This window comes from Indicator indicator, chromosome 2 (assembly GCF_027791375.1).
Source record: "Indicator indicator isolate 239-I01 chromosome 2, UM_Iind_1.1, whole genome shotgun sequence".
NCBI classification, from domain to species: domain Eukaryota; kingdom Metazoa; phylum Chordata; class Aves; order Piciformes; family Indicatoridae; genus Indicator; species Indicator indicator.
In genome coordinates, this window is record NC_072011.1 from 61,755,176 (window position 1) to 61,779,906 (window position 24,731).

The following is a 24,731-nucleotide window of genomic DNA, read 5'->3' on the forward strand; positions in this document are numbered from 1 at the left end:
GAGTTCTTATTCACACTGCCTATTAACTGCACAATTCCATTTCAGCAGCACAGGCTCTACCCAAAGTGCTGAGGATTTTCCCATGTTCCAGTGTTCTGTCTCAGAAGATGTGTACTGGATATTAGGAAAAAACGTCTTTACAGTCAGGGCTGGTGAGGCACTAAAACAGGTTGTCCAGGGAGGTTGTTCATCCTGGAGGTGTTCAAGGCCAGGTTGGAAGAGGCCTTGAGCTACCTGGTCTAGAGGAAGACCCTCCTACTCATGGCAGGGGGGTTGCAACTAGATGGTCTTTAAGGTCCCAACCCAAACCATTCTATGATTTCTGACGGATCATGCCTTTCCCACTTTCATCACACTCCTTGGCATGGAAATTATTCTTGGAAATTTCCTTTTTGTCTTTTAACTGAGCAGCCAGCTTGCAGAGAGCCAGGTCTGGTTTGTTCTCCTGGGATCTTGCACCACAGGGCCTGCAGCTGAAAAAGTGTCATGACTATGAAGGACAGCTAGAGGTAGTTGAAAACTCACACTGAGCTTATTCACCATAGGTCTCTGCACTACAAGGGGATCAGAAATTCATAGAATCATAGAATGGTTTGGGTTGTAAGGGACCTCTAAAGGTCATCTAGTCCAACTTCCTCTACAATAAGCAGGGACATCCTCAACTAGATCAGGTTGCCCAGAGCCCTGTAGAGCCTGACCTTGAAATATCTCCAAGGATGGGGCATCAACCACCTCCCTGGGCAACCTGGTCCACTGTTCACAACCCTCATGGTAAAGAACTTGTTGCTAACATTCAATCTAAATCTATTCATCTCTAGTTTCAAACCATTGCCCCTCATCCTATCACTACAGGCCTTTGGAAACAGTCTCTCTCCATCCTTCTTGTAGGCCACCTTCTGCCTTCTAGGTGGCCTACAAAAGGTGCAAGCCTTCCTCAGAAGGATGAAAAACATTCTGCTGAATGAAGGAATGTTGCACAGCAATTCAAACTTGGATCTTACATGCTGCAAGGCTATTTTCAGTCAAAAAATGCCACTGAAAGGAACCAGTTCTGAAGCTGTCACTGTGAGAAAAACTTGCTTAGGAGGAAATATATTTGTTGTTACAAAATAAATAAATAAAAAAACTTATGAGTCCAAATGGACCCATTTCAAGTCTTAAAAAAGCTTCTATAACCTCTTTCCCATGGCTCCTCACCAGTTCAAATCTTGTCATATGTTGCAAAACTTTCCTGTTTTCCAGCTATTTGTAGTTCTAGAACTCTCCTCCTCCAGAATGTACTGTTGCTTCTTGCAGAATTTATTCCAGCCTCCCAGTGGGCCTTGGTGTCCCATTCCTGCAGCTATTCCAGTAAATGCCAGCAGTGCCAACACACTGACTCACAGCTCTACACTATTAAGCAAGCCACTGATGCACTTTGACCCCAGTTACACCTCTCCAAACAGCTGAGGAAGCAGAGAAGGGTGAAGAGGAGTCCTGATTGATAAAATGGGTTGGGTTGGAAAGGACCTTAAAGATCATCTAGTGCCAAGCTCCCTGCCGTGGGCAGGGACACCTCCCACTAGCCCAGGTTGCTCAAGGCCTCATCCCACGTGGCCTTGAACCCCTCCAGGGAGGGGACATCCACAACCTCCCTGGGCAACCTGTGCCAGTGTCTCACCACCCTCACTGGAAAGAATTCTTCCTAATCTCCAATCTCAGTCTGCCCTCCTAAAGTTTCAACCCATTTCTTCTGATCTTACCACTGCAAGCCACTACCAAAAGTCCCTCCCCAGCTTTCTCATATGTTCCCTTTAGGTACTGGAAGGCTGCTCTAAGGTCTCCCTGGAGCCTCCTTTTCTCCAGGCTAAACAGCTCTTGCAGCCTGTCTCCATAGGGGAGGTCTTCCAGCCCTCTGATCATCTTTGTGGCTTCTCCAACACCTATTTCAGCAGCTCCATGTCCTTCTTATGCTGGGGAGCCCCAGAACTGGAGGCAGTGCTGCAGGTGGGGTCTCAGCAGAGCAGAGGGGCAGAATCCCCTCCCTGTCCTGCTGTTCTCACTGCTTTGGATGCAGCCCAGTACACAACTGCCTGCTGGGCTGCCAGTGACCATTGCTGGCTGCTGGGGAGTTTGTCATCAACTGACACCCCCAAGTCCTTCTCCTCCAGACTGCTCTGGAGCCACTCCTTACCCAGCCTATACTTGTGCTTGGGATTGCCCCAATCCAGGTGCAGGACCTTGCATTGGCCTTGTTGACCTTCATGTGGTTGGCTTGGGCACACCTCTCCAGCCTGTCCAAGTCCTTCTGGATGCCATCCCTTCCCTCTAAGCTTTTGCATGCTATACCTACTTGCAGGACTGAGGGCCTCTCTCAGCACATGAGACAAGTTCTTGCTGGACAACTTTTCTGCCCTTACTGCAATCAAGTGCTCATGCATTGGCCCTGTGACCACAGTGTGTGGTAACTCCACCCTTGTGTCAGGAGAGGAGAACCCTAGATGGAACACAGCCATCCCACCATCATCCTACCATCCCAGGAATTTGTTCTGCTGCATTTCTAACCAGACAATAGGATTTGTCAGAACCTGGCTGTTAAGGACAGCCTGAAACTGGTGATGTGGCCCATGCTGGATGGCCTTTTAATAGCTACAGGACAAGATCCTTATCTAGTTTAGATCAACATAGCTGTGTTGAAGCCTGCAGAGCTCCAGCAGTTTCTGTCTGTGAGGGATCCAGCCCAGGGAGCAGAGTCAAGAGAGTGCTGAGGTGCTTATGTTTAGGAAGATCTGCTGCCAGGCCTTGGCTTGAGTTTATCTCGAGGAAGGTGGTGTTTGAAGAGAGTGCTCACCTCCTGGATGCCATTGGAAGAGTGAAAGGAAAAAGTGGTGAGGCTGCCGACTTGGCCATGAAGCTTATGAGCCAGCTGCCCTCCTTAGCAAGTTGGTCTTGGAGGCAGATAGAGCAATAATGTGGTTCCTAGGCAGAAAACAAGACACTGCTCAAAACTGCTGACACAAGAGAAGGCTCCTGCCCTTCTATACCTTCCCAGCCTGCTCAGATTTCACTTGGGAGTGAAGCAAGACCTGAGGGAGTCTTAGGGAAGTTTCTCAAGAAACACTTTGAAATTTCTCAACTGCCAGGAACTGGGGAGCTCTTACCCACATGGTTTGCTAGTAGTAGGTTTTAAGACCCTCAGACTGAGAGACATGATGGAAGGTCAGGGAAGGGAGTAGATAACAAAGCAGCTTTCTGCCATGAATTTGAGGGGAAGGGTAAAGATGTAAAAGATGTGGCAGACTTTCTCAGCCTGCCTATCCCATGAGAACCAGCAACAATTCTCAAAATAGCAAATTCCTCTCACAAGGAACACCACAGTTGTGTCTCCTTCCCCATTAGACACCAAGACCTTAGCTAACCTCCACACTGCCGTTTTAGCAGCATGCTGATGGATCAAAGCTACCCAGCCATCTGTGTGGGCCACCTTACCCCTCTGAATTTCAAGGTACTAGCTGTTCCTCTTATTGCATCCATGTTTCAAGGAGCAGGTGCAAGAAAACTGGCTTTAAAGGAATGATTCAGGGCCCAAGACTAGGTCCTGAAGCTTTTGGCTGAACTCAGCTCTGGATTAAAGTCTCTGCCTCATTGCTGGTGGAAGGACCAACCTGACAGACAACAGCCCCTTCTCTGATGATCACCAGTTGACCAGTGTAGGTGCTAGCAGCAGAGTCAGCCTCTTGTGGCCAGCAGCAGACCTTTGGGTAAGCAGGCTTTCCTCCAAGGAGTATTTTGTAACACAGAAGAGCAGAGCTCTCTGCTCTGGGCTCTCTTCCAGGACACCACCATCTAAGAGCCACCTTCTGCCTAGAGAGCAGCCCATGACGTTTCCCGGTAGCAGACCTGCAGGTTCAGGCCTGTCAGGCAGCTGAGAGTGATGCAGACTGTCAGACCTGAAGTCTCCATCCCCTTGGCATGCAATGAGCTCAGCAACACTGCCAGAGCTGCTGCTGCTCTCAGCCTCTAGTGAAAAGTATAGCCAAGGAGCTGCCTGCAGTGCTTTGCTCTGCTGAGCTCCTGTGACCCATGTTGGGTCCCTGGGGCAGGTTTAGGCTATGCCATTGAAAAATTTTTCACAGGTCTTGAACAGAAAGTGGTAAAAAGTAAATAAATGACCACTGGGTGTAAAAAAGGAAATAGTGATAGTTCTAAACCATCCATTGGAAGAGATAACAGACTTCAACTAGTTGTGCCAAACAGTCTCTCTCTTTTCACTTCTTTGGCTCTGGCTGATGCTTCTCTTGGCTTTACTGACCTTGGCTGCACTGCTTTGTTGTGGCTGGTATTAAAAACAACTTCTCTGCTCTACCTGTTGTCCTTTTTGTGTGCAGGGGGGTAGGGAAGGAAGCAGGGAAGGGAGAAGCTGTTGCATCTCCCCTTGTCTTTGGCCAGGGAGGTTCTTGGGCTGTTTTATCAGTTGTAACTACCTGTAAACGTTGTCTATTTTGTACACATTCATTGCATTGCATTGGAGATTGTAGTTTTGCTTGTAAATACAGCTTTCATTCACTTCCAACTGAGCTAGTCTGGCAATATTAAAGTTGGGAGGGAATTTTCAGCCCACCACAGCACCCACGGTGTCACAGCTGTCACTAAACCTCTCAGGATATGCAAAAGTTTCATTTCCAGGCCTGATGGAAAGTGCTCCTAGGATGGGGTGGCCCAAAGCCATGTGGTCTTCACTGCTTTTCTGTTATCCTTACCTGGAGAACAGACATATCTCTTTTGGTCTTTTTCACCCACTGGGGCATGGGTCTATGTCTAGGTGTAAAGAAGTAGTCCTTGCATTGCCTTCTCCCTTGCTTTTACTGTTTACAGCTGAGCATCAGGCATCAAGCAGGCTGCAGAGATGCTCATAGAAGAGGTATTGGTAGCAGAGCAGCACAGCTTTGGCTGCTTAGACAGCTGTGTGATAATGTGGATGCTGTCCATTATGCAGCCAACCACTGTCCTGGTGTCACATAATGAGCCCAGGCCACCCTGCTGGGAGGGAAGATGAGAAGGGGATGACTGTGCTGAAATAAATGAGGACAAAGGAGAGAATCACAGCTCAGGACACACAGTACAGCAGACCCAAGACAGGAGTTAGGACTTCCTCACAGCTCATCATCTTGAGCAGTCTGCCATGCTGACTGACCCACTCTACAGTATCTGCAGCTCCTGTGCTTCAGTAGCAGTGCCATCCTTTGGGGACTGAGCCTCACATGCTCTGCTAACTCTTAGTCTCACAGAATTAACCAGGTAGGAAAATACCTCAGAGATCATCCAGTCCAACCTATCACCCAGCACCATCTAATCAACTAGCCCATGGCACTAAGTACCTTGTTCAGTCTTTTTTTAAACTCCTCCAGGGATGGTGACTCCACCACCTCCCTGGGCAGCACATTCCAAAGGCCAATCTCTTTCTGTGAGGAATGTCTTCCTCACCTCCAGCCTAAACCTGCCCTGGTGCAGCTTGAGACTGTGTCCTCTCCTTCTGCCACTGGTTGCCTGGGAGAAGAGGCCAACCCCCACCTGGCTACAACCTCCCTTCAGGTAGTTGTAGACAGCAATGAGGTCACCCCTGAGCCTCCTCTTCTCCAGGCTAAACACCCCCAGCTCCCTCAGCCTCTCTTCATAGGGCTTGTGCTCCAGACCCCTCACCAGCCTCACTGCCTGTCTCTGGACACATTCAAGCAACTCAACATCTTTCTTTAATTGAAGGGCCCAGACCTGGACACAGTGCTGAGTAGAGAGGCAGAATGACTTCCCTGCTCCCGCTGGCCACACTATTCCTGATACAGGCCAGGATGCCATTGGCCTTCTTGGCCACACTGCTGGCTTATGTTCAGCCTACTGTCAACCAGTCTCCACCTACACCTGGCCTGAGCTAAGCAGATCCAAGTCTGTCAGGCTCAGGGATGCCCTGACCAAGTTGTATTTGATGCCTCTTTCAGGGCAGTACTTCTTCAATATCTTCTGAACACTTCTTTACCTTAGAGCTGTTGCCTCCTCCCTTTGCTGCAGAGAGCACAAGGTCCTAGCCAGGAAGCAGCATCATTCCCTAGCAGCTTTCTTTCCAGTATGCCCTATCCCAGCTTTTTTTTTTTTCCTCCAGCCTACCACCCACTTCCATTCTGCTGGCTCCAGTGCAGCCCAGGCTTCCCAAGGCAAGGAAAAACACCCTACCCACCAGCCTTGCCACATTGCCTGGGTAGGAACAATTCCCAAATGGTGAGCAGCTTCAGCACCAGGGGCCTTTAGTCACTCACCAGTCTGACAAGGAGAACAAAAATGCTAATGGCAGCAGCCTTGGTCAGTGCAGGACTCCCAGTCCAGCTGCGTCTCAAGGTGCCAAAGGCAAACACCCAGGGAACTGGTGCTCACCCACTGCATGCAATGTTGTTTAGGGTACAATGGCAACAAGACAATGTTGGGTTTTTTGTTTTTCTGAAGAGCTGAGTCACACATGTGCTAGCAACAGCATGAAATACAGCTGAAAGCATCCACCCTGAAAGCTCTGAGAGGGAGGCATTTCAAATATTTGCCATAGTACTCCCTGCTGGTGATGTTTGCTTGGATTTGCTATTTCACTCTGCCTGGGAGGGTGAAAGTGCACTGCTTAGTTTTGACTTCCCACTTCACCTTCATCACTGCAGTGCAGCAACTGCTCTGCCAAGCTTGCCTGATTTTATCCCAATCTCACAAACAATTTTTCCACTAAAAGGGTCAGCTCCTACAGTCACAGCTCTGTGAGCAATACAAAAATGAACAGAAGGACCTGCACAGCTCTTGGCCTTTTTATGCCTAGAAATATGTGGAAGCCCTGAGCCTCAGACTTCTAATCTGAAAGCAGCACACAAAAAAAAACATGAAGATTCTCTCTGGAGTTTGAGAAGACCATACCATGATTGTTTGGGGAGAAGAGATACCTTCATGCTTTGATTTGGCCATACTGCTGTATTATGCAGTTCTAGAATTGGAAGAGTTTAAAAAACAAACAAACAAACAAAAAAACCCAACAATGCAGAAAAACTGAGATTCAATAGTTGCACAGCTAGGAAGGGCTGTGGTTTTTTTCCACAGAATGGCTCAGGCTGGAAGGGACCTCAGGAATCATTCTACTCCAACCTCACAGCCATGGGCACAAAGCCTCACAACTAGAATCAGCTGCTTGAGGCCTCATCCAACCTGGCCTTGAACACCCCTAGACAGGAGGCATCCACAGCCTTCCTAGGCAACCTATTCCAAAGTCTCACCACCCTTGTACTGAACAACTTCATCCTCAGCTCCAGTCTAACTCTGCTCTCCCTCAGCTTCAAACCATTCCCCCTTGTCCTGTCTCTAGACACCCTCATGAAAAGTCCCTCTGCAGCCTTTCTGTAGGCTCCCTGTAGGTATTGGAAGGCAGCTCTAAGGTCCATTTTATTTTATTTTTTTCTTGTGAGCACATAGCAATCACTTAATTTGTGTTACCAAACAAGTCCAGGTTTTACAGCAGCTGTTCAATTTGTCCACTTTGCTGCCCAATGTGCACTCCAGAAATATCCAAATTATCTTATTTCATCAATAAAAGATACTCCTACTCATCAATAGCTCATCCATTCACATTATTTGTGCCCATCATGGCTTGGAAGGGACCTCAAAGGTCATTTAGTCCAGCCCCCCTGCAGTGGGCAGGGTTATCCTCCCCTAGTTCAGGCTGCTCAGAGCTTTGTCAAGCATCACCTCAAATATCTCCAGGGACAGAGCCTCAGCTACCTCCCTGGGCAACCTGTTGGAGTGCTCCACCACTGTCACAGTGTAGAACTTGTTCCTAACATCCAATCTAAATCTAATTTCTCTCGCTTCAAACCATTGTCCCTCATCCTGTCACTGCAGGCCTTTGCAAACAGTCCCTCTGCAGCTTTCTTGTAGCCCCCTTCAGGTACTGCAGGTCTGCTATTAGGTCTGCCGGAACTCTTCTCTTCTCCAGGCTGAACACCCCCAGCTCCCTCAGCCTGTCCTCATAGCAGAGATGCTCCTGCCCCTTAATCATTTTCACAGCCCTCCTCTGGACCTGCTCCATCAGGTCCATGTACTTCCTGTGTTGAGGGCTCCAGAGCTGGAGTACTCCATCATGTCTCCTTTCAGCACCCTGAGCAGCAATGAGAAGGACTTTGTTTGCTGGCCACTGCTAGCAGCTGTCAGTTACTGGTGGCCATTTCAAACCTGATTTCCCCCTGATTTAACTTGTGTGTACTAAGAGAATTCATTTTATGTTTGGACATTAGAACAAAAAACCATCCTTGGAATTCCAGCTACGAATCAGCACTGCTGTGCATTTTGCTCTCTGGAAAACTTCACCTCTATTCTGAGGTCTCAAAATCTGGCTAGGAATTCCTCTCAGGATTGGCTCAGGTACCAGGGAAAACTTTGTCCATCTGTCACTGACAACAAATAACACAAAGCCATTTAAGTGGTAGAGGGAACAAGTTCTGCTATGTGCACACAGAAGCTAAACAATATTATAAGCAACTTGACTCTGGACAATGCTCCATCAACTGTACTCCACCTGATTTGAATACACTTAGGAAGGATTCACTCTTTTTCCACTGACAAAGCAAGAGTCCTGTCAGATCTCCAGGCTCTTCCCAACCCTGAAACCCTTGCAGTAAGCCACATGAAAGCAAGAAGGCCTCCCACTTGAGGTACTGCTTAATGTAAAGCTTGGTGTTAGGAATCTGATACCCACCCAGCTTTCCTAGCTAAGAACATAAGCAGATGTGCTGTGCTTTGAGTCCTTTTGCCTTTGCTTTGGAAACCTTTAAGCCTCCAAAACATGAATGTTTCCATGAGCTGTTGGTACTGAGAGGGAGAATTTAGAGAGCACTGACTGGAGGATGCAGCTCCTAGTGCTGTGAGTCAGCAGCTGCAGGACAGATGATTTGAGTATAGGCAAAGGCAGAAGTGATCAGCAAGCTGAGACCTGCTCCAGAAATTATGCCATGTGACATTCACAGAAATCTTTTCATCCTGAAGGACTTCACTCTATTTTCCAACACACCCACTGATAAACATCACAAGGATCTCTTTCTGTCCCCTTGGAAAGCAGCCACTGCCAGAGAGGAGCACAGCAGCTTTTCACAGAGATGGTTTAATATGAGTTGCAGTAAGCTATAGCCAATGCTTATCTCTCACTTTTCATCTTCCCTTCTGTCCTCTCCTTGCTGGCACCACCACCTCCTCACCTTGAGAGAAACTTGCCCAAATCACTCTTTTTCCACCCAGCCTCAGCTGTTTCATCTTTCATACTCTTCCCTCACTCTCCACTGTGCCATCTCTCCTTGTGTCTCAACAGCCACTCAGCCTGCTTCCCACTTTGTGTGTCCTCAAAGAGAGAGGTCACTTCCCCCTCCCTTCCTCCATTTTCTCATGACCATTGTGTCACCTTCCCCTTTGCTTACAGCCATCTGTCACACTCAGGTAACACCTCCCCCTCCTGGCACATTCTTCCCCTCCAGTGTGGGTTGCCTGCTTGTTTTGCCATTACATAGTCTCCTTCCCTGGACTAGGAAGGACTTTTCAGGGATAACATAACTGTGACTAGTTAGACTAAGCCTCCAAACCCTCTTCTTCAACTTAGGATTTCAGATTTCATATCAAGTCATTAGTGATCCTGCTTTGGCAAGGGGGGTTGGATTCAATCTCTGGAGGTCCCTTCCAGCCCTTACCATTCTATGGTTAGCTCCCAGGAACAGGCATTCACTTCCTCTCCAAGAGCTACTCCCTCTCTAGGTAGTCAGGGTTCACTATGCCAACTACCCCATCTTCTGATGATGTCCTCAGACACACAGAGCTAATCCATCACTTGACAGACAGGAGCAGAGTTTTGTGGCTGTGTCCTTAGCTAGTGACTTCTCAACCTCTGGAGAGCACCACCTTTAGAAGAACTAGAAGGGAACTCACAGTCACTACAATGCAGCAGGGAAGAGGGCAGTTGGGGAAAGCAGCACAGTTCAAAGCAGTAGTGACAGCAAGCTGGGAGCTGTCTGGTGGAGCCAGGAAGGGCTCAGGCTTTTCTCCCAAGGAGCAAGCAAGAGGGCAAGAGAACATGACCTCAGGTTGCCCCAGGGGAGGCTCAGGTTGGACACGAGGAACGATTTCTTCCCCAGAAAGGTTGCCAAGGCCTGGCCCAGGCTGCGCCGGGCAGCGGTGGAGTCCCCATCCCTGGAGGGGTTTCAAAGCTATGGAGATGTAGTGCTGAGGGCCATGATTTCATGGAGAACTGGCAGTTCTGGGTTGTCAGGGAGACCTGAGGAGCCTAAAGACCTTTCCCAACCTTGATGAATCTGTGGTTCTATGGTTGAAAGCAGCAACTTTGGGGTTTTCAGCATTTGTCAGTCTTACTATTCTGATCCCATTCTACCTGAAGTCCACTACCAGAGGCTGTGGCCATGGTTCCACAAGACAGGAAATCCAGTAGTTTGATTACTATCAGACAAGAAAAACCAACCACCACCCATGTAGCTACATGCTGAACCAATCCATGCACACCCAGGGCTGGTTTAAATTGGCTTGACTATGTAACAGCCAGGGAGCTTTGATGCTGGGTCAGGTATCATCCATCCTTCCCCAGTCAGCATAAACCACAGAATGTTAGGGGCTGGAAGGGACTTGAAAAAATCATCCAGTCCAACTCCCCTGCCAGAGCAGGAGCACCTAGGACAGATCACACAGGAACACATCCAGGTGGGATTTCAATATCTCCAGAAAGGGAGACTCCACAACCCCCCTGGGCAGCCTGTTCCAGTGTTCTGTCACCCTCACAGGCAAATAATTCTTCCTCCTGTTTCCATGAAGCTTCCTATGCCTCAGCTTCCACCCACTGCCCCTTGTGCTGTCATTGGGCATCACCCAGCAGAGCCTGGCTCCATCCTCTGGGCACTCACCCTGCACATCTTTATCAACATGACTGAGGTCACTCCTCAGGCTCCTCCTCTCCAAGCTAAAGATCCCCAGCTCCCTCAGCAGGGAGATGTTCCACTCCCTTCAGCATCTTTGTGGCTATGCACTGGTCTCTTTCAAGCAGTTCCCTGAGGTCATTCCTGACCTGAGGGACCCAGAAATGGACACAATATTCCAGATGTGGCCTCACCAGGGCAGAATAGAGGGGAAGAGAACCTCCCTCAACCTACTAACCACAGCCCTTCTAATCCACCCCAGAATGGCACTTGCCTTCTTGGCCACAAGAGCACGTTGCTGGCTCATGGTCAACCTTCCATCCACTTGGACCCCCAGGTCCTTTTCCCCTTCACTGCTCTGCAACAGGTCAGTCCCCAGCCTATACTGATAAAGGCTGTACCATGCCTGGTTTGCCTTGGCAGGAATAAATTGCACCATCCTTCCAGAACTTAGTGAAATGCATGCTGCCAGGTCCTCCAACAGCTCCCAGACAAGTCTACATTAAGCCTCATGGAGTCTAGGTGGCAGGGTGTCTGCAAGATAATTTCCTCTGCAGGCTCAAACCACTGACAGCTTTATGTGAAATCTGTTGAGTCCTTTGCGTGCTGTCAGAAGGAAATCTGCCCCATGAAGAAACATCTGATAGAAGAAAATTACTCTGTTCATCTTGTCTTCCTAGGACTGTCTGGGGTTGGGATTCATTTTCTATTCATGTTCACCTTATCTGGAAGTTGTGAAAAGAAACTGGATCACTGATAGGACAAGAAGGTTTGAATATGCATCCTGCTTTCCAAGGGAAATTCAAGTGCACCCAGAACGAGGCAGGGATTACTGAAAATTCTCCCCTTGACATTTCTGTAATAAGGGGTTTGCATTTGTGCAGCTTGGGCCCTGCAACTTGACAATAAAACTGTGGCTACTGCTTTGTGAGAGGCTTTAGCTACACCCTCTTGCTGCTGCACTGTTAAGAGATGTGCTTGTGGTGGAAGGAGTAAGGGAACATTTTGAAAGCTCCTAATTTGCCTGTAGGTCAAGATCAGTTCTTGGTCTAAGCTCACACACTTAAACTTCCAGAAGGAAGAGTCAGGCCCTGTCAAGGAAAAAAAGGACAGGGAAGAGGAAATCAAAGTGGGGCTGTAAGGCTGGCTTACAGAAGGAGCTTCATGAGCCTTCAGATATTGAGCAGCTCCAGCTCTGGCTGGAGTCAGGCAAAGTATCCTGAGTTCCCTGTGCTATTGAAGACTCCTCTGAAAAGGAAAAGCTCTGAACTAAACATTAGAACATCAATTTTAAACCTTTTTTTTACTCAGTTTACCACTGCCAGCCTGCTATCCAAATGCTTTAGTAACAATCTATTCTTTGAGATGTTAAAAGCCAAACTGAGCACTCAGCCCTCTAGAAGCCTATGCAGCAAATCTGTAGGTACTTTTCTGTGTGAGGAAACACCACAATCAGTGACCCCCAGTAGGTGTAAACAGAGGTCTGCCTCACCTGTCCTCTCCACAGGTCATGCTACCTGCTAAAGAACAATACAACACTCCAAGTGCAAGGTCCTGCACCGAGGTTGGGGCAATCCTTCATATCAGCACAGGCTGGGGGAGGATGAGATTGAGAGCAGCCCTGCAGAAAACAACTTGGGGGTGCTGGTGGATGAGAAGCTGCACATGAGCCAGCAGTGGGCACTTGCAGCCCAGAAGGCCAATGGCAGCCTGGGCTGCATCAAAAGCAGCCTGGCCAGCAGATGGAGAGAGGGAATTCTGCCACTCTGCTGTGACCTCACCTGCAGTACTATGTCCATATCTCAAGCACTCAACACAGGAAGGATATGGACCTGATGGATTGGGTTCAGAGGACAGCCATGAAAATGATCAGGGGGCTGGAGGGGAAAGAAGGCTTCAGGGAGACCTAATAGCAGCCTTCAAGTACCTGAAGGGGGCTGTAAGAAGGCTGCAGAGGGACTGGTTGCAAAGGCCTGGAGTGATAGAACAAGGAGCAATGGTTTGAAAGTAAAGCAGACTTAGAGTGAGTGTTAGAAATAAGTTCTGCACCATGAGGGTGATGGAACACTGGAACAGGTTACCCAGGGAGGCAGTTGAGGCCCCATCCCTGGAGATATTCAAAGTCAGGCTTGACAAGCCTCTGAGCAGCCTGATTTAGTGGTGGATGTCCCTGCTTACTGCAGGGGGTTGGACTGGATGACCTCTGGAGGTCCCTTCCAACCCAAACCATTCCCTGATTCTGTGGTTTTCCTCTCTTGCCCTGCAGTGTTCCTAAGTGACAGAACAAGGCACACACACTTACACTTGGGGCTTCCTGCCAAGTACCTCCACCCCCAAGAATGCTGGTGTGATCAGCACTCCTTAGAACTGCAGGCAGAGAGATCTTTCTTGCTTAGCTGGGCACCAACAGGAGAGGGCTCACACATTCCCAAAGCACCAAAGGAAGTGAAGTGGGACACAGAAAAGGAGTCTGTAGTTTGGGCTTTTGTCCTAGCATGGGATGCAAGAGTCCATGCTGTTGTGACTGCTCTGAAACATCACCAAAGAATTCTCCCCAGAGGGTTGTCTTTTCCTTAAGGGAGCCTCACAGCACAGCTATCAAGAGAGTATCTCCAAACAAGCAAAGAGGCTGGGAAAGAAAGCCTGCTAATCAATCTTGGCATTTAATGAAGTCCACAGGGACATTCAAGGCTGACTGGATGTTACTGCAGCAGCTGGGAACATACAAAAGGCCTGAGCAGATGTTAATTCCCTTTTCTTGTTGGGCAGAGCAATGTTTTGGTTCATGGCTAAAGAAAGGGCACTCACAGAAGAGAGATCTTCCATGTGCTGCTGTGGATCCAGGCTTAGTCACAGAGTGCTAGAGGTTAGAAGGGACCTGTGGAGATGGAGTCCAAGTTCTGGAAACATTCAAGACCCACCTAGAGCAAGTTGCACAGGTAACATCTAGGTGGGTCTTGAATGTTTCCAGAAACTCCACCACTGCTTTGGACAGCCTGTTCCAGTGCTTCATCACCCTTAAATTCAGTTCATCATGTTTAGATCAGACTTATGTTTGGGTTTGTGCCTGTTAGTCCTTGTCCTGTCACTGGGCGCCACTGAAAAAAGCCTGGTCCCATCCTCCTGACACCCACCCTTGAAGTATTTTTAAGCACTGATGAAATCCTTCCTCTGTCTTCTCCAGACTAAAAAGCCCAAATTTCCTCAGTCTTCCCTCATAAGAAAGATGTTCCAGTCCCCTCAGCATCTTTGTAACCCTTTTCTGTGCCCTATCCACAGCAAGTCCCTGTCCTTCTTGAACCAGGGACCCCAGAACTGGACACAGGATTCTAAATACAGCACATGATATGTGATTAAAAAAAAAAAAAAAGCACACAAAAACAAGAGAGATCACAGAAATCTTCAGGTTGGAAAAGACCCTCAGGATCACCAAGTCCAACCAAGATCCCTACTCTACAAGATTCACCCCTGAACTGTATCTCCAAGCACCTAGAGATACTTTTGAGCAAACCATAAGACTTAGGCAGATCAAAGGGCTGAGGTCAGTTTCCCATCCCTTCAGCTAACACCAAAACTACAATGCCACCTTTTGTATCTTTTTTTTTTATGCTCTGTGACAGGACATCACTGCAATGTTACAGGGTGGCCTAGAGAGCATGCCTGTGTTTCCCTTCCCAAGTCAAAAAAAAAAAAAAAAGCCCCAAACCAACCCACAACTAGAAGTGGCTGTGGAACAAACTCGAGTGGCCTGCCCGCTTGACAAGCGAGCATTCCAGTCGATGGGGTTTGACCAGATGAAATGCACAAACATTTCCAAACACAGTCACCCTGACTCATTGCTTCCATGGTGAGAAAGCAGGCTGTGTAGCTATGTATATGAAGAATAAACTCTCCTGCCATGAGAGAGGCCTTTCCAGTCCAGGCCAGGCAGAGCTCCATGAGCAGGAGGCGTGGGTGTGCACACCACGTTTGGCAGAGTTTGGGTGGGGAGGGGTAGTCCCCATTTGCACCTTCTTTGATCTGCTTGCAGAGGGACAACCTGCAGCCAGGCCATATGAAATGAAGCACTGACACTGACTTTGTCCTGCTGCCAGTGCCCTCCTAGCACAGTTTGGGAAGGAGTCAGCACACAGCTTTTCAGCACACAGCTTTACAGCACAGCTGCAGTCAGGCTCATGGAGGTGAGCTCCCTCCAGAGAGAACACCTAAGGACTGAAAAGCTGCTGATATCTGAATGCAATCAGGACTGAGTTCATTTCACCTGACTTGTGACTGAGGTCAGGCAGTCTGGGCAGATACAGATATCCATAATACACTGAATGCTCGGCAGGTTTCTACCAAAGGTAATAGCAGCTCTGGGTTCTCTGAACTTCTCAGCCTCACATGCAGCTGAGCAAAGAGTGAGGGCCCAGCATTGCTTGCTGGTGCTAGAGAAGGCACCAGTGTCCTAAGTGAGTAGAAGGCTACTAATGGCATAAGTGTAAATCCCTTCCATCTCTGTTTTCTGTAGGTCCCAAGGAGGAGAGCAGGGCAAGTTTTCCACATCCAAGAGCACTCCCCTGCACTTTTTTCTGTAAGAGGAAAACTATAACTGAAAGGAAAGCACTGCCCCACCTCAACATGGACAATCTCAGTGGCAAACAGTTAATACCAATTTATCCAGCTAGAGGGAAAGTTCAAGCAGCCTTTGCTCCTGACTTGAGAGCCAAGATTTTTCTAACCCTGTTTGCTTAGTCACAAGGGAGGAAAGGCCAGTGGCAAAATAAGTAAATGAAACAGATTGATAAAATGTTTTAGGTTGGAAGGGACTTTGAAGATCACCTAGTTCCAACCCCCCTGCCATGGGCAGGGACACCTCCCACTAGCCCAGGTTGCTCAAAGCCTCATCCAGCCTGGCCATGAACAACCCCCAGGAAGGGAGCATCCACAACCTCCCTGGACAACCTGTTCCAGTGTCTCATCACCCTCACTGGAAAGAATTTCTTCTTAATATCCAGTCTACATCTGCTGTCCTCAAGCTTCAATCCATTTCCTCTCATCCTGTCACTGCAAGCACTTTTCAAAAGTCTCTTCCTGTCTTTCTTGTATGCTCCCTTCAGGTACTGGAAGGCTGCTCTAAAGTCTCCCTGGAGCTTTCTTTTCTCCAGGCTGAACAGCCCCAACTCTCCCAGCCTGTCCCCATTGGGGGGGTTTCTCCAACCCCTTGATCCTCTTTGTGGCCCTTCTCTGGGCCCACTCTATCAGCTCCTCTTATGCTGGGGGCACCAGAACTGGACACAGTGCTGCAGGTGGGGGCCTCATGAGAACAGAGTAAAGGAGAAGATCAGAGCTCAGCAGCCCTCCCCTTCTGCTGTAGCTCTGACTTAATGACTGGGATGCACTGGTTGCCCTCTAGGTTTTAAGGAAGACAGAAAAAATATGAAAAAAAGAGAGGGGGGGAAGCAAAGCCTTGCCCTAATTATCATACATTTATTCATGAAAGCCAAGACTAAAATAGTTTAGCAAAGCATTTAAATGCAAACAGCATTCTCTGTCCTGACTTCTCCTAACAGAGTGCAGCACTCTGGCAACACAGAGCCCCAGAGGCTGCCCAGCCTAGAAGAGCCTGACAGCAGAGGAAAAGCACTAGTCTCTCAGTGAGGCTTTAAAGCAAGTGAAAAACACACCACAGAGCTAAGCAAGGAGGTCCTGTCATTGCTGCTGATTGACAAACATCTACACAGAGACAGCATTTACAATTCCCAGTGTTGCCTACAGATAGTCCAGTTCTAGAATCATTGAGGTTGGAAAAGGCCTTTAGGTTTATCGAGTCCAACTGTAACCACCCAGCTCCCATGACCACTAAACCATGTCTTGAAGCACCACATCTGATGGAGCAGGTCCAGAGGAGGGCCACAGAAATGATCAGGGGGTTAGAGCACCTCTGCTATGAGGACAGGCTGAGGGAACTGGGGGTGTTCAGCCTGGAGAAGAGGAGGCTCCAGGGAGACCTAATAGCAGCCTTCTAGTACCTGAAGGGGGCTGCAAGAAGGATGGAGAGAGACTGTTAGCAAAGGTCTGCAGTGACAGGACTAGAGGCAGTGGCTTCAAACTAGAGAAGAGCAGATTTAGATTGGGTGTTAGGAACAGGTTCTTTACTATGAGGGTGGTGGAACACTGGAACAGGTTGCCCAGGGAGGTAGTTGGGGCCCCATCCTTGGAGATATTCAAAGTGAGACTCGACAGGGCTCTGGGCAACCTGATCTAGTTGAGGATGCCCCTGCTGACTGCAGAGGGGGTTGGACTGGATGACCTTGAGAGACCTTCCAACCCAGACCACTCTATGATCAACAGCTTCTTGAACACCTCCAGGGACAGTGAATCTGCCACCTCCCCAGGCAGCCTGTTCCAATCCCTGACCACTCTTGCACAGAAGATTGCTTTTTTTTTTCCCCCTAGTGTCCAACCTAAACCTCCCTTGGCACAACTCAAGCCTATTTCCTCTCATCCTATCACTAGTTACTTGGGAGAGGAGACCAACACCAGCCTCAGATGCATCCATTGTCCTTGGTTCCACAGCACATGATATGTGCCCCCTCTGCTTGTGTGTTCCCAGCAGTGCTGTCTTTAAGCATCAAGTCCTTAGCAAAGTCAAGAGTCATCATTTTGCTTTGTGCACATGAGGCAGGTATGACAGGGTGCTTCCTCAGGTAAGGCAAGGCATTTGCATCCTGCAGTTTGAATCAGATGGGAAGTCTTACACAGCTAGACAAGACCTGAGAGTTGTTAAGCAGCAGAGATACACATCTCAAACCAGTCTGGGTGCAAGCATTGCAATTACCCAGCTTTCCCCAGCCTTTGCAGGTCATGCTGATGGCCAGTAAGTCAGAAGCTAGACCTCTCCTGTTGCCACCTGCAAGACTTCTGTAGCAACTCTTGAATGTGGCAATTTCCCTGTGATACCTTTGAAGGAAGCTTCTAGTACAAGTTCAAGACTTCTTTGGTGGTCTCTTTATGTGGGGAAGATGAGAGCTGTCTCAAACTGTGTGCACCTCAGGCTTTTCAGTGTGAAGGGCAGTGCCTCATTCCACTTTCTCGGGGACAAGGAATTATGGTTTAAGTTTCCTTTATTACCTGATCTACTTGGGAAACTGCCTCTTTGCAAGCTTACCCTCAGTTGGCAGAGTTCAGGTAGAGCAAGTAGGGACCAGAGGAGGGCCACGAAAATGACCAAGGGGTTGGAGCACCTCTGCTATGAGGACAGGCTGAGGGAGCTGGGGGTGTTCAGCCTGGAAAAGGGGAAGCACCAGGCAGACCTAATAGCAGCCTTCCTGTACCTACAAGAAGGATGGAGAGAGACTGTTTAAAGGCCTGCAGTCACAGGACAAGGGGCAGTGGCTTCAAACTAAAGAAGAGCAGATTTAGATTGGATGTTAGGAACAGATTCTTCACTATAAGGGTGGTGGAACACTGCAACAGATTGCCCAGGGAGGTGGTTGAGGCTCCTTCCTTGGAGATATTCAAGGTGAGGCTCACCAAGGCCCTGGGCAACGATCTAGTTGGGGATGTCCCTGCTGACTGCAGGGAGGTCATACTGGATGACCTTTGGAGGTCCCTTGTGGCCTGGACCATTCTATGACTTCTCTAGTCCTATGCCTGCTCAGTCTCTGCTTTTCCTCCACCCTTTCCAGGCTATGACTTCGCTGCTGTGCTGGAGTGGTTTGCAGAGCGGGTGGACCGCATCATTCTGCTCTTTGATGCCCACAAGCTGGACATCTCCGATGAATTCTCGGAGGTCATCAAAGCCCTGAAGAACCACGAGGACAAGATGAGAGTTGTTCTCAACAAGGCTGACCAGATAGAGACTCAGCAGCTGATGCGGGTGTACGGGGCCCTCATGTGGTCCCTGGGCAAGATCGTCAACACTCCTGAGGTCATCAGGGTCTACATTGGCTCCTTCTGGTCCCACCAGCTGCTCATCCCCGACAACCGCAAGTTGTTCGAGGCGGAGGAGCAGGACCTGTTCAGGGACATCCAGAGCCTGCCCCGCAACGCAGCCCTGAGGAAGCTCAACGACCTCATCAAGCGAGCACGGCTGGCCAAGGTGACTGCTGCCACGCCACAGCCCAGCCATTCACTCTGCTGCCCATGGGGAACTGCTTTGGGCCTGGCTGGCTTGCACAGCTGGTGGCTCCTACTCTTATTTTCCCCATCCCATGCCCCTCAAGATCCTGTGCACTTGAAGGACAAGAGCGCCTTGTGCTAGTTTCAGACTATGCCTTGAACATTTTTCACAGATATTCAGCAGAAAGTAGTAAAAATGTAAATAAATCACTATTGGGTATAGAAAGGAAAATAATGATTATTCTAAACAGTTCCAGAGCAGCTTTTAGTGCTGGAGCAACAACCAGGAGGTCCAGGCAAGCTGAGCTTGCTCTGCAAGGTGGAACAGGATGGGGTTGAGTCCTTGTCTCAGCACAGCCAGGACAGCATTTAGTGCTGGAGCAACAACCAGGAGGTCCAGGCAAGCTGAGCTTGCTCTGCAAGGTGGAACAGGATGGGGTTGAGTCCTTGTCTCAGCACAGCCAGGACAGCATTTAGTGCTGGAGCAACAACCAGGAGGTCCAGGCAAGCTGAACTTGCTCTGCAAGGTGGAACAAGATGGGGTTGAGTCTTAGGCACAAATACTCTCTTGCTGGGAAGAATTTTCTGATGTGCTCTTTAATACTTGTCTTCTTCATTCTTCTTCATTAGGTCCATGCCTACATTATCAGTTCCCTAAAGAAGGAAATGCCCTCAATGTTTGGGAAAGACAATAAAAAGAAAGAGCTTGTGAACAACTTGGGAGAGATTTATGCCCGGATCGAACGGGAGCATCAGATCTCACCTGGGGACTTCCCTAACCTAAGAAAGATGCAGGTAAGCACTGACATCTTAGCTATAGCACCAAAAACCCAAGAGAAGAGCATTAGAGTAACTGCAGGGAACACAACAGAGGGCACACAGTGTGGTTCTTGGTGGTTGTGATGTTGGCATGAGCCTTGAAACGTGTGCAGGCTGTATTTGGGCAGGAACACTTTTTGCACATCGAACTGGTGTGATGCTACAGCTGCCTTCATGTCTCAAATCTTGGCCTGAGTAGCACTTCACAGAAAATTATTTCTTACATTTTTCTTTAACTCCAGGTTCTATTTGCAGATTTTTCAGGCCTAAGAGCACTGCTAATTTATATTAGAAGGAAAATTAGATCCTGAAAAGCCTGTATTTACCCCTCTCCTCAAGAGCTCCATTTTTCAATTTGTCTTCTGCTTCACTCTCTGTTTCTAAAAAGAGAGAAAGGAGGCTGTGAAAACTCGAACGCCCTTTTCTGTTCTAAGCAGAGAAGCAGGTTTTCTGCTCTGCAGAGCTGAGACCTGACCCAATGTTCATGTAAGTGAAAGACTTGAAAGGACCTTGGATCAGAGCCTTGTATTGTATATGCAGACAATACTGGACACTGGTATGTGGCTTCACTCCAAGCAGAGACCTGTTCTGAGCTGCTGGCTGCTGAAGTCATTACTACCTCCCTGTGGAAAACACAACATCTGCTCTTTTTTAAAGTATATTTTTCCTCAGTTCTTGGGAATGAGATCTGTGGAGAGTGATTCCAACAGATCCCATTCACTGCTTGTTAAAATGCATTACCAAGTGTTAGTAAATGCATATATCAATCCAGGAGGAGTGTACAAAGTGGATTTAATGAGGGTGAAGGATAAAGCTGGAGGTCATTTTGCAGATTTTAGAGGAGAGCTACCTGCAGGCACTGCTCCAAGCCCCTTTTGTCTAGCTGTGAAAAGATCACAGCAGCTCAAGCCATGCTTCAGTGACCTGCTCAACTCTCTACAGCCACATGACTGTCTGTAAAGCACCTGAGAGGTGCCCTGAATGAGGCTGGCGAAAGTCTTTTGCCATATTGGCATCTCCTTTCCAGAGTGCAGAGGGGGACTGGCTGGATGATCCAGCAAGGGCTGCAGAACCAGTTTGCCTGGAACAGTTTGGTCTTTAAAGAGATTGGAAAGGAGGAGTCTTATTTACATAATGGCCATCATCTGAGCCTTCCTGTAGGGTACTTCCCCTTTCTGAACCACCTCAGCCCTGCTCTTTAGAAGCTGAGAAAGTAGTTTTCTGCAGGGTTTAAAGGGGATTTCACAGAAACATTCAGGTTGGAAAAGACCCTCAGGATCACCAAGTCCAACCCAGAACCCTACTCTACAAGGTTTACCACTAAACCAGATCTTCAAGCACCACATCCAAACCACCTTTAAACACATCCAGGGCTGGTGACTCCACCACCTCCCTGGGCAGCACATTCCAATGCCTGACCACTCTTGATGGGAAAACATGTTTCCTAATGTCCAGTCTAAACCTACACCCCTGGTGCATCTTGACTATCACTAATTACCTGTGAGAAGAGACCAGCACCAGCCTCTCCACAAGGTCCTTTCAGGTAGTTGTAGAGAGCAGTGAGGTCTCCCCTCAGCCTCCTCTGTTTCAAACTAACCAGCCCCAGCTCCTTCAGTCACTCCTGATCAGATTTATTCTTCAGGCCCTTCCCCAGCTTCCTTGCTCTCCTCTGCACTCAAAGCCAGCCAGGGAACCCCCATCACATACTGGAGCAAGGCAAGGCTATCAGAGGAGGAGGAGCTGAGCTCCCCCAACTCCTCCTTTTGAGCCAACCAGCAGAGAGAGATCCCACTCCACGCTGTTCCAGCTCTGTGGACGGCCCTGTCGCTCACCTCTTGTTGTGTTTTCCCATCCCAAGGATCAATTGCAATCCCAGGATTTCAGCAAGTTCCAGCCTCTGAAGAGCAAGCTGCTGGAGACGGTGGAAGACATGCTGGCCAACGACATCGCCCAGCTGATGGTGCTGGTGCGCCAGGAGGAGTCCCAGCGCCCGACCCAGATGGTGAAGGGAGGAGCCTTCGAGGGCACCTTGCACGGTCCCTTCGGCCACGGCTACGGCGAAGGCGCCGGCGAAGGCATCGACGACGCCCAGTGGGTGGTGGCCAGGGACAAGCCCATGTACGATGAAATCTTCTACACCCTCTCGCCTGTCGACGGGAAAATAACTGGTGCCAACGCCAAGAAGGAGATGGTAAGGTCTAAGCTGCCCAACACCGTGCTGGGCAAGATATGGAAACTGGCTGACATCGACAAAGATGGCATGCTGGATGATGAGGAGTTCGCCTTGGCCAATCATCTCATTAAAGTCAAGCTGGAGGGGCATGAGCTGCCCAACGAGCTCCCTTCCCACCTCCTCCCTCCATCCAAGCGGAAAATAACGGAGTGAAAGGAAGGTTACAAGGCAGAGGGAAAGGGAAGGGGGGAAAAAAAAAAAGAGAGATCTAGAAAAATGTGTTTACTTAAGTTATACGTTTAGATCTGAGATCACCTTTGGATTTTTACCTATTTTGCTGTATGAAGAAAAAAAACCAAACAAACCCCACAAACCTAAAGCAGAACACAACACAAAAGTCCAACCCTTCTTGATGATAGTCTGCAATTCACTCTCCCAGAGTAACGTCCCTGCTTTCTCATGTGTAGTCTGTAAACATGAAGGTAAAGAACAGAAGCTGGTGAGTGGGAGTAGAAGCCAGAACCAAAATGGGTTTCATTTCTTGAGAGAGTGGAGTAGGCACCAATAGAAACCTGCTAACAGCCAGTATCACTCCTGAGCTTCAGCTGCACCTTCTGCTATTTGCTGGGTCTCACAAACTTCAGAAGACTTGATAGTGAAGAGGACACAACAAGGTCTGCAAGCTGTTGGCCAACCTAAAGAGTACTTCTTAAATCACATCAGCCCACACTAAAATACTTAGATACTACAAGCCCAGAGTCCTGAATTTTGGGAACCTCAGTTCACTCTCAGATGCAAATTCTATAAACATTTCCTTGTTCTTAAACAAACAAAAACCCAAAACTACAATTAAAACCTGAAATAGCTTTCAGCTGGGCAGATGGAGTTCCTCACTGTTTGCTGTGGGCCAAGCACTGAGAATTCCCAATCACCTCTACCTCCCATTCAGTCCCTAGGGAAGATTTGTTCTGCAGGCACAGCCAGGAGAACCGCCCCTTGAAGGGAAACAGAAGGAAGGGAGTACTGGAGGCAGACACCAGGTGGGTTGGAAGTGAGGAACTCTGCTTCCAAGCTCACTGAACGTTTCACAACCAGTAGATAGTGTTTTGTCCTTCAACAGTGGTGATAGTTATCATTCCTGTCAAGTGGTATGTTTGCTCTCATCATGCACAGTGAAGGCTACTAGGTCCCACTCTTACTGTAAAGCTAAGAACCCCACAGTGCCAGGTGGATGGTCCATCATTAGAGCAGACAGCGTGGTATGGCAATGGGCAGAGCTTGCTCTGCTTCCTGCCTGTACCCCACAAACATGACTGCAACAGCCTTCACCCCACCCTTCCCCACACCACACAGCAACACTTGATCTCCTCCAGAACCTCTACCCCAGGCCAAGAGACCTTCTCCCTCCTCTTTCACGTTCGTTTTCCAGACCCAGTTTTAGCAGAAATCCCTCAATTTCCTATTTTTTTTTTTGCCCCAACACCACAAACACAGAGGCACTCTTCTGGTTTTTGTTGTTGCTTTGGAGCAGCCTGTTGTTCAGTTCCTGTTGTCACTTTATATAAGCTGAGCTCCTACTGTGATGATGAAACAAAACAACAACCCAAGACAAGTATAAGTTATTTTATATCTCTGTGTTCATAATTATATAGAGAAATATATTCTGTGTATGTAGGATGTGCTTCTTTGCAGTACATTTATCACTTGTCTTCAAAAATTAATGCATTAACCTTTTTTTTTTGTACCCTGGTCCTAAAACATTATTAAAAAAGAAAGGCCAGATCTGTGTATTTCTCTACATACTCAAATGTAATGCAGCTGGGAGGAAACAAGGAAAACACAAACCAACCCCCCAAACTTATTCCTGTGTGCCACAAAATGAGGGAATGGTCCCCATCACATCACACATACAGGTCAGTCCTGCCAGACTTGGTGTGCACTGCTAAGTTCACATCTGCAGTCCTCCTTTCTCTCCTGGCAGTCTAATCACAGCCTCAACACTTACTGCAACAAGTGGAATCATAGAATCATTCAGGTTGGAAAAGACCCCTCAGATCATCAGGTCCACCCAGCAACACTGCTCTACCAAGTCACCACTAAGCACCACATCTAAATGACCCTTAAACACCTCCAGGGATGGAGACTCAACCACCAACCTGGGCAGCCTCTTCCAATTCTTGACTGCTTTCAGCTAAAAAAAAAAAAAAAAAAATATTTCTAGTGCCTTGCCTAAGCCTACCCTGGTACAGCTTGAGCCTGTCCCCCTTGTTCTGTCACTTAATTATCACCTAATCACACCTACCAGTCACGTTATTCAACACAGGGGAGAAGTAGCAGCTAAATGAATAGTTCATTGGGAAAAGGAATGGAGAGAGTTTCCTGCTGTCAGTCACAGTTGAGAACACTACAGAATCACAGAAGCATTCAGGTTGGAGGAGAGCCCCAGGATCACCAAGTCCAACCCAGAACCCTACTCTACAAGGTTCACCCCTAAACCAGATCCCCAAACAACACATCTAAACCACCTTTGAACACATCCAGGCTTGGGGACTCCACCACCTCCCTGGGCAGCACATTCCAATGCCTGACCACTCTTGCTGGGAAAAACTTTTTCCTGATATCCAGTCTAAACCTCCCCTGCTGCAGCTTGAGGCCATTCCCTCTTGTTCTATCACTTA

General features: G+C 48.4%; 1 protein-coding gene across 1 annotated transcript in view; it reads left to right on the forward strand.

Moving 5' to 3' along the window:
- EHD3 (EH domain containing 3) overlaps positions 1-23,825 on the forward strand; it is a 38,490-nt gene extending 14,665 nt beyond the window's left edge. The window contains exons 4-6 of the mRNA XM_054399284.1: positions 18,629-19,041; positions 19,692-19,856; positions 21,739-23,825. Of these exons, the coding sequence (XP_054255259.1) occupies positions 18,629-19,041; positions 19,692-19,856; positions 21,739-22,266 (1,106 nt within the window). The 3' untranslated portion in view covers positions 22,267-23,825. The remainder of the gene's footprint in view (positions 1-18,628; positions 19,042-19,691; positions 19,857-21,738) is intronic.
- Positions 23,826-24,731: the final 906 nt, after the last annotated feature.